Source organism: Plectropomus leopardus, chromosome 7 (assembly GCF_026936395.1).
Source record: "Plectropomus leopardus strain MGB_pleo_1.0 chromosome 7, ASM2693639v1, whole genome shotgun sequence".
Lineage (NCBI taxonomy): Eukaryota > Metazoa > Chordata > Actinopteri > Perciformes > Serranidae > Plectropomus > Plectropomus leopardus.
In genome coordinates this window covers 7,683,774-7,694,002 of record NC_142182.1, presented here as the reverse complement: position 1 = coordinate 7,694,002, position 10,229 = coordinate 7,683,774, and the positions used below count along the sequence as shown (strand labels likewise).

The window sequence follows — 10,229 nt, the reverse complement described above, 5'->3', positions numbered from 1 at the left end:
TGTGGCCAGGAAAGTCTTACCGGTGTACGGAAAATAACTGTAAATTTCTTTTTTTCCCTTCAGCTTTTAATTTCAGATGTGTACAATATTCAGCAACCACCGGTGTTTTTAACAGTCCACCATTTTCAAAAATGATGAGCTCTCCTCACCTCTATTCCATTTGTTTTGCATTTACCTTCACACTCATAGCAAAAATACACACATACAGTACATGTTGCATAAATCAAGAAATATACAGTGTAAGTTCTTAATACTCAAGAGAAACATGACCAAGAATATGTCAAGTTTATTTATTTTGTTTAATATTAAAGCAAAAACACACGTTAAGTGTAACCACATGTTAGAGGATGTTTTTACAATATCAACCTAGATTTACTGTCCATCACAAATTTATCACAGTTAACTTGTGTCCAACAAGCAAAATAAATGTAAAAGACTAAATCAGACTGTAAAAGAGAGAGAAACAGATAAGATAAGGTGCCTGTATGATTGTTTTCACAAAACTACAACACACTAACTGCAAATTCACCAAAGTACTGGTTAAATATCTCTGGGTGGGCTTGATAAAACTGTCCCAGGAGGCGTTTCCTCTCCTTGGCTGAGATCTTGGTGTCCAGGTGGATGCTCTTCAGCAGAGCCCACAGTTCCTGATTGGTTGTTTTCTTTGTGGAGTCAGCAAAAGTCCTGCTGGGGACCTGCTGACAGAACGTAGAGCCTGAAGGAAAAATAAAATAAAAAGTATTATAAGGGAGGAAACCTAACTGTTTGCCACGATTGTGAATTATTCAGGCAACAGAAATAGCTGTTGACATTTACACAAATCCATTCAAATAAATACTGATTTTAGCGTGTATAAAGCCAGAACATTTTCAGTTCTCACTGGGTGAATTAAGGATTTATTTCAATCAAACCAGAGTTGGTGATTGTTGGACCAGCGGAAAGACAAACCACAACAGTTTTAGTGGGCTTTATTATGTGTCTGTTGACTTTTTTAATAACTTTAAGTGTTTAAAATGACTGTTTATTTAACCCCTTGAAACTTGAGAAATCAGTTTTTGTGTGTCTTTGAAACCTGAGAAAATTGGTTTGATTTCTTTGTAAAACATGGGTGAAAAGGCAGTGAGTAACTTGGCGAGAAATGTCCCACAAATTGCAAGAACTTAATAAAAGGTGACGAGGAGGAAGACCTGAAAATTATTATTATTATTATTATTATTAAAGGGGATTTTTTAAAGAAAAAACGTCCAAAAAAACTACATTCATAATTATTATAATTACATATTAAAAAGTGTTTAAAATAAATAAATTATATATATATATATATGTATATATATATATATATATATATAAAACCCTTTTTCAGTTCATTTTGTTATATTTACTAATTTCTTGCTAATTTTTGTGCCATGTCTTAAGTTGCTCATTGCCTTCTTTCCATGTTTTTGCAGAAAATCAAACTAATTAGTCTTGACATTATGTTAATGTGAATTAGAGCATATGGTGAAAAGTGTTATTTTAATGGATGTCATATCAGTCTCTGCAGCTGCACAGCAACAAATAAAACCCAGTGAGATGGTAAAAATATCCAGTCATCTACTCTGACTTTTAGAGCAGAATGATGTTTTGATCTTTCGATTATCAAAGTGTTTGTGTTGGACTCTGCTGCTGGATTAACGCTCATAAACAGTCATTTACCAGTTACGTCAGGCTGCTTCCCGTGCACGAGGCCGGCCAGCTTGTCACTCACTCCTTTGTGCAGAGCTCCTGGTATCTGGAACAAAGAGAATGAAGTTGAAATTATTAGAGAGCAGAAAATGGTTTGTGGATGAAATAACAGTTGAAACTGCCAGTCAAGTTCCCACTTTTCTCTAAACACAAATGTCTGGGGCAGCATTTTCTAAACTATATTTCACAGATCAATTTAGGCAATTTGTTTACACAACACTGAGTTACAGCAGCAATAAATGTCAAAGCTCAAACAAACAAAGCAAACTCTGGGTTGACCTTTTGGAAACAATTATTAGGGCCAGACTCTGGATTGCAGTTTGAGAAGGAGTTCATGATGTCCACATTTTTATTGGCCTAAATGTAATAAGTGGTAAAACATGTGAGTCTTGGTATTGATTTTATCTGGTAAGCACAAGTAGTATTACTTTGAAAACAACTGTATAATTTGGCTTCTGTGACTATGGGGGAGCTTTGTCCAGTCTGAGAGATCCTGATGACATATAAAACATACAAAATCATAATAAGAGCCTATTCTGACATCCCCTTGCCTTAAAAATTTCCGTTATGTTGCTGAGCATGAAGACCACCATCAGGTCCTCTTTCTCCTTTGGAAGAACTCTGCTGTGGAGGATCGCCCTGAAGAGAGACTTCTTCACCGCCTGTCTGTTCTCCATCTGCATGTTCAACAGCACATCTCAAATTACAGAAAAAAATACAGGCGGTTCATTCAAGCCCTCTTTTGTTTTACCTGCCTCTCACTCCTCATACACATTTTTACCAATACATGTCCATGACTTTGAGGAAAAATACATTCTCTGAAAAGACCAAAGATACTCCTTGAAAGTACTTTTTCATTGGTATGTTATTACTTTTTAAAATAAATATTATTTAAAAAATAATGAATTCAGAACAGGATTAGGACTCAATATTTAGCAATAAAATAAGGACTGTTTGTTATTTATGAGAGGGGAGAGGGCTGTGAAAAAAGGGGGAGGCATGTCAAATAATTCTTTAAGCACTGGGGAGGAGCATGCAACTTTAAATAGCTATAATTTGTAGTTATTTTACTGCTGAACATGCCTGTGGACTGTGGCATATTTTCTTGATGATTTTCCAAGGAAAAATTCCCTTTTTTCACCATTTATCACAGTCAGAGAATGTAAATACAGAAATTATCTTTGGATTTTAAAATTTCAGACCACCCACGAACACATCATGTGTCATGAGACAGGTTTATTAAACCAAATTCCATTACTTTTCCAAAACTTTCAGGGTATATATGGTTTTCCAAAGCTTTACCATTCCTGGAAATTGCTATTTGCAAATCCCATGACTTTTCCAGATTTTTCATGACCGTACATAGCCTGTCTCTACTTAAGGACAGTGTCCAGGTGATGACTTAAAATGTTTTTCTTGGACATTTTCAAACTGCATAATTCAACACATGATTCAGTCACCAGATCTTACCTCCTTCTCCAGCTTTATCCCTTGCGGGTCGGCTGCCAGAGCCATGAAAGTCAGCAGCCTGCGCAGCTCGTCTCTGCAGGCAGAAGGCAGCAGCTTCAGACACAACTGCAGAGCCTCAAGAGACGTGCCCAACTTAGCATTCACTGGGAGGGAAGAGACACACAAATGTAAGTGAGATTGTCGAAATTTAAGTTGAACAACTCGGGTAGAAACACGGGCTTCATTTCGACTCCTGGGTCATTTTTTAACAAGGACAATGTGAACCTAAAGTGACAAAGTCAACTTTTCTAATGAGAAACCACCGTTTGTCACACTCCTAGCTCTCACCCAGCAGGTCAGTGATGGCTGCTAAGATGTCAGTCATGTGCTGAGGCAGCAGCGGAGGTCTGTCTGTGTGGCTGTAGTGTTTCACCAGAGTCCCGTACAGCAGCAGCTTACACTGGGACAAACCACTCGGAGAGAGACGAGGCAGCTCATCACCGGCGTTGACTGGTATGGACACAAACAGCCAGAAACTCAAAAATGGACATTTACACTGTAATATTATTAACAGCAGCAGCTGCAGCTTTCTACACAAACCTGACACACAGTCAATAACAAAAGCTTCTATGGAGCTGACCTGAGTATAAAGTATACGAACATACAGATATTGTACTTAAGAGTGACACCAAATCAGGTAGTAGCACCAGCACAGGGATACTCAACTTGCTTTGCTTAGAGGCCACAATTTTAGGATGTTTCTAAAATGTTAGGCCATTTCTAGGATTTTAGCACATTTCTAGAACTTTTGGACGTTTCAAGAATTTCAGCAGATTTCTAGGATTTAAGGACGTTTCTAGGATTTTGGGACATTTCTCTGATTTTAGGACATTTCTCAGATTTTTGGATGTTTCTAGGATTTTACCACCTTTTTAAGATTTTAGGACATTTCTAGCATTTAAGCACATTTCTAAGATTTTAGGATGTTTTCAGGATTTTAGTACATTTCTAGGATTTTAGGATGTTTCTAGGATTTTTACAACATTAGGGGCTTAGCAAGGACCTCTGTCTAAGGGTGTGGGGGATCCTCTACTGGCACTTTCTTTTTTATAAACAAGCTCTATATTAATGCTGTTTAATACACTCTGGCACCTTATTACACTGAAAGTACCAAAACAATTTCTAGCATGAATCACTTCATTTTCAGCGTGAATTAAAAAATGGTTGAGGGACCACTTTGTACCCTATTAGGGGCCAGATTTGGGACATATTATCGCACTAGCCTCTCCTATTTTAATCCTCATCCAAGTACTTGCCTCCATCTGATGAACTGCTACCAGCTGCCTCCGGCTCACAGCTGTCCTGATCCTGCGGGAACGGCAGCTCCCTGCTCAGCGCCACCACTGGCTGATCAGGGAGGAAGTCTAGACAGTCCAGAGCCGCACAAAGCCACTCATCCTCCCTGATGTATGAGGAGGAATACAAGCCCATTTTTATTCCATTACAGTAAGACACTATATGGTAATATACACAATATATTACCATATATTCAATTTAGAAGGTCGATACTATTCACGTCTGTACTGTAAATATGAAGAGCAGCCAGTTAGCTTATCTTAGCATAAAGACCAAAAAGCCTGGTTCTGTCTTATATTATTTTGATTGTTTAACTTACTGATAACATAAAATGCAGGCAGGCTTTTTTAATCTGAGTCTGGATTCAGAAGTACATACAATTTTAATATGCAGTCACATCTGCCACATGCTGTGTTGCACCTTAGATCATTTAAGTAAGTAGTAAATTATTTTTTAAAGCCACACATACTGAGAGTCCCTGAAGGCCTTGAGGATCTTTCTGTCCAGGTGGTTGCTGCTGTAGATCAGGTCTGGGTTACTGTGAGCCAGCGGGTGTAACGGAGGAGGAGGGGACGGGGTCTGGCTGCACTGAAGCACCCCCTCCAACAGGGGGAGCTCCACCAGGTTTAAAAGCCGGAGCAGCGTCTGCTCCTGCCACACTTCGGCTACCACTGGGGAGGGATGCAAGACAACAAAAAAACAAACTAAGATTCGCAGTTTTATAGTTCTTTGGTTGTCTGCCAGTGCTTTACTTAATTAGTCTTTGAATTCTTCAGTTATGGACAAGAACATGTTTGACCTTTGACCACCAAATTCTAGTGTCTTACATGATTGTGGTAACGCAGTGTCTGTCTGCACTTTGCTGGGACTCAGACTGTCCACCAGAGGCTCCGCTGACAGACGGGCAGTGGCAGGAGTGTCCAGCTGGTTGGCCACAGGGGTGATCTGAGTAAGTTTGACGGGGGTGGACATCTCAACATGTAAGTCAGTGGGACGCGTCTGCTCTTCCTGCCTGGAAGGCAAAGCAGAGACAGCTGAGAGCTCACGCTGGTGACATGTCGAAAAGTACTTTGTGAATTTTAGCACAGGTTAGGTGAAAGGACACATGCTATCAAAAGAAAAAAAACCTCTTTTTTTCCTCTCCCTTGAAGCCTGGATCGACATCATTTTTCTTGAGCTGCATTCAGACCCCTTCACAAGTACTTAAACCTTCGAACTCTGTGCAAATTGGTTCGCTGTCTTCTTGGGGTGAAAAGAAACAATTAAAAAAATATAAAGAAATGCTCTGAAAATTGCAAGAAAATAGTAGATCTACAAACTAAATTTTTGAAATAGCTGGGGGAAAATGTCCAAAACACTGTATTTATAATGTTAATAATTATATATTTTAGAATTATAATAGAAGCACTTTTTTGACTTTTCTTTTTTCTGTTTTTTTTTAGGTAATTTTCTTTTATGCATTTTTCTTTTTAAATTTTTGGTACATTTCTTTTTAAGTTGCTCACTGCATTGTTCCCATGTTTTGAAGAGAAATAAAGAAAATGCTATCAGGTTTCAGAGGGTTAATATACAGTAAATGCTTGTATTAAACCATAGTAGAAACTGTGCTAAATCGACAAATAGGACTGTTTAAAGGAATCGTTTTATCCCAAAATAAAAAAAAAACAAACAAAAAACAAACAACATATTTGTCCCCTTTCCTGTGGAGCTTTTTATTAATCTAGATTGTTTTGGTGTCAGTTGCTGCGTAATGGAGATATCGGCCCGTAGAGATGTCTGCCTTCTCTCCAGTATAATGGAACCAAATGGCTCTCAGCATGTGGTGTTCAACACGCCCAAAATTCATCTGAAAAACTTAACAGCAATGTCTTTTTCCAGAAATCATTTCACGGTTACTCAACATAATCCACAGACCTTTTTGTGAGCAGTTTCATGAAGGAGCTATTTTCTTTCTACCGAACTACACCAGCTAATCGCATTGCCGCACAAAAGTAAGCATTCTTTTTTTTGCTAGATCAGCAGTGAGCATTGCATCTCAGCTGAGGCGGTCACCTGTCACGCCATTTGGAAAAGGATGCATCATAAAATTTCCTTGTCTGCATTATATATGTTTTTTTTAAATGTGGGTGTAACTAATAAACTGATGACTCAGTTTATGTAATGTATGCCATTAAAAAAACAAAAGAAAGATTTAGTGCCTGTCTGAAGGAGCACTGCAGAACAGTCTTTGGATCCCCTTCACACCTCTTTCCAACTCCTCCACCGAGGGAATACTCACACCTACAAACCTGTGTGTTAAAAAAAACAGGCATCTTGTTTTCACAGTCATAGCAATTACAGATAGACATTAGACATCACAGGTGGCTGTGTGTTTGCGTGTATATAACCTGTAAAGAGCACTCTTGCTGTCTTGAAACACATCCTGCTTCTTGTCTTTTCCAAAAACTTTGGTACCCACTGCCTCGAACACATTACAGTCCAACAGAGCCTGGCACACACACACCACCTTGTCCCGTGACACATCGGCACCTTTAAGTTTAACCAAGCACATGTCTTTTGATTCAGAAATAAAACAATAGATTGTAAAATCCACCAAATTATTTGATGCAAAATCTGAGAATACAGAATGCTACCATATATAAAATCCACTGTCCAACAGATACACACCTTCAGTGACACAGCTGATGTGTTCTGCCACCACATCTACAGCCTCTGAGCCGAGGAAACACTCGCCGCGAGATCTGAGGTGGACTCGTCGGCACTTCACTGTCACAGAGGACCGGAGGTGGGAGATGAGGCTGCTCCACATGGAGGAGGACTGGACCGGTTTACTGGTCGCTCCATGAGCTGAGAGACAGGCACAGAGAAAATCAAAGGACATCAAACTGAATCCATATTGTCATATTTTACAGATAAAATGTGCAGGGTTGGAGTACAGATAAATAGAGGGTAGTTTTACCTTTTACAAACTAGATTGACAACATTTTTGTTGTGCTGCATTAAGATGACTTTCACAAGCATTCAAACCTCTGAAACCAAAGATTATTGGTCAGATCTGTTTTGAAAACTTGGGAAAAAGGCATTGAGCAACTAGGCAAGAAATGTCCAGCAAACTGCAAAAATAAATAAGTAAAATAAATAAATAAATAAATAAATAGGAAAAGGCAATTACTTGAATATAAACTGTGGTGAGATTATTATCCATTACTTAAAAAAACAAACAAAAACAAAACAACACAACACAAAACAAAAAAGCAAAAATGACAAAATGTACAGAAAACTAAGAAAAAAAGATATTTTATTTTATTTTTTATCACTTTCAAAGGTCACTTTCTTGTTTCTTTTTTTTAATCTTTTGATCCATGTATTGCTATTATGTGTGTTGCTTGTTTTAAGGTTTTAATTTTCTTGTAAGTTTTTACTTTCTTCTTCCTAATTTTTGGGGCCATTTCTTGTTAACTTACCTTCCTACCATGTTTTCATGTGTTACTTAAAGAAACCAAGCCAATTTCCTCAGGTTTTCAAAGGATTAAGACAAATTTGAGAGATAACAAAGCATAAATAAGAGGGAAAACTACTGTAGGACAGATTTAGGAAAACTAAGTCTAAAGTCAGATTTTTAATCAGTGAGCATTAAAAACAACAACTTTTTGAGAGTGCCCAGAATACCAAAGCTGGCCAGGCCACAATGAAATAATCTGCAGCTCATGGAGGGCACACGAACAGCCCTCCATGAGCTGCACAGGGTGCACCACCTCGTTGAAATGCATGCTTGATTAACTTACCTTGTGGACGCACACACAATTTGTCTGCGAGGTTTAACGCCGCGGCTCTTTCTTTTATCGACGCCATGTCTCCAAAGTGAAAGAAAAGCAGCAGAAAAGGTACGTCTTTAGTTGATAACAGGCAGGTGTTTAACAAACAGGAGAAAGCAGCCAGAGAAACAAAGCACGTCCAAGCAGAAACTGCTTTTGTATGTGTGCAATCTTAATATCTAACCTGCAGATGGCAGCAATGGCTAAATCACATGATCCTGACCTCAGCTCTCTGACAAAGGAGTCAAATGCTACCTGGCCTTCATGTAGGGTCACTATTATATTCATATCAACCACTGAAACAATACTGATTCAATATGGTTATGTCAATAAAGTCATTTTATTTGAACTGAATTAGTAAGAATATAGAATATCAATGGCGAGGAAATGGATGGACACATTTAGGGATATGAGCACCAATGTGGGCCAAATGGGTTTTTTCTTTACCCACAGAGACAAATAACATAGGGGCGATTAGCACAATTAGCCTATAGTGGTAGTACTAATACCTCCAAGCTCTGTGCTGCAGCTGCAGAGTAAGAGAAAATATGAGAAAACTATTTTGCCCCCTTTTTCTCCTGGTAATTTAAATCAAGTTATTTTACGCAGTTTTGCCTCTTTAGAGACATGCAGTATTTCTAATAGATGGGTATATTTAAATGTATTTTTATATTTTGTCTGTGTTGACTGTTTAACCACTTATTTTTAGCAGTGGATGAAGTATTCAGATTATTCACTTAAGATAATACTCTGTTACAAGCAATAGTCCTGCATTGTGGTACTTGCAAATTGTAAACATAAGTATAATCAGGAAAATGTACTTAAAGTGTTAAAAGAAAAAGAGCCCAATGCAGAAAACATCTTTAAAAAAACACACACCCCAAAATTCAGAATTATTAGGAAAAAATATATTTAAAAAAAACAATCTGAAAATGATTTAAAAAGATGAAAAACAAAAACCAAAAATCTCTCAAAATAATAATAAAAAAATGAAAAGCCCCCCCACCCCAAACAAACCAAACTCAAATTATTTTCAAAAAGTAGAAAAATGCTCAAATATTATATCATATTTTTAAAACTCCTCTCATAAATGCAAAAAAAATCTTAATTTTCAAAGTAACTAAAGCTATCAGATAAATGTAATGAAGTAAAGAGTACAATATTCCCTCTGAAATGTAGTGGAGTAAAAATATAAGTTATAAGTAAAGTACAAGTACCTCAAATTTATACTTCTGTACTCACATTGGAGGCAGAGGGCGCTGCTGCTAACCGCTCTCGACTGGCTAACCACCAAAGGTAATGTAGCAATATCAAAAAACGTCATTTTACTTGATTAATTTACATATAACAACTAAAATTCTTATTCCTATTGACATTAACATATTTTTAAACAATATGTGTTAGAAATTTACCGACTAACTATCGCATTTTTTGTTTATGTTTGCAAATTGCTAGCTAACATTTCACTGTAGTTAGCTAGCATTCAGTTAGCTTTTGCTGTAGGCTAATGTTTTGGCTAATGTTTTGGCTAATGTTTTGGTGGTGATCCCAATAGGAAACTGCGTTGTTATTTTTTAAATACATTTCAGTTATAACTGATACGTTAAGCTTAACACTGTAGCATATGTATTTGGAATAAAATACAGCTAAACTTGTTTATTTGCACTTGCTAACTGTCTTTATCCCTTTAAATTATTCACCAAGAAAAAGGCAATGGTTTTTTTTCTTTGCATTTTAAAAAAAGATATTTGGGGCTGTAATAACAAAAATCAGTGCTTATTTTTTTAACATACCCCACCATTAAAAAATAAATAAAAATATGCCTCTATCAAATGGTTGAGTTGGCCGTTCATGGTAATGGTAAAACAGAGAGAAAAAAAATCA

At 37.2% G+C, this 10,229-nt stretch overlaps 1 protein-coding gene across 1 annotated transcript; it reads right to left on the bottom strand.

Moving 5' to 3' along the window:
• Positions 1 to 276: 276 nt before the first annotated feature.
• Positions 277 to 8,547, bottom strand: LOC121950403 (DEP domain-containing protein 7-like). Its single transcript, XM_042496391.2, has 12 exons — positions 8,316 to 8,547; positions 7,198 to 7,377; positions 6,918 to 7,059; positions 6,729 to 6,818; positions 5,358 to 5,542; positions 5,000 to 5,201; positions 4,491 to 4,636; positions 3,523 to 3,684; positions 3,196 to 3,338; positions 2,277 to 2,402; positions 1,696 to 1,771; positions 277 to 715 (listed from the first exon to the last, which is right to left on the bottom strand). The coding sequence occupies exons 1-12, from the start codon at positions 8,380 to 8,382 to the stop codon at positions 504 to 506; spliced, it is 1,731 nt and encodes a 576-aa protein (XP_042352325.2). The 5' UTR covers positions 8,383 to 8,547; the 3' UTR covers positions 277 to 503.
• Positions 8,548 to 10,229: the final 1,682 nt, after the last annotated feature.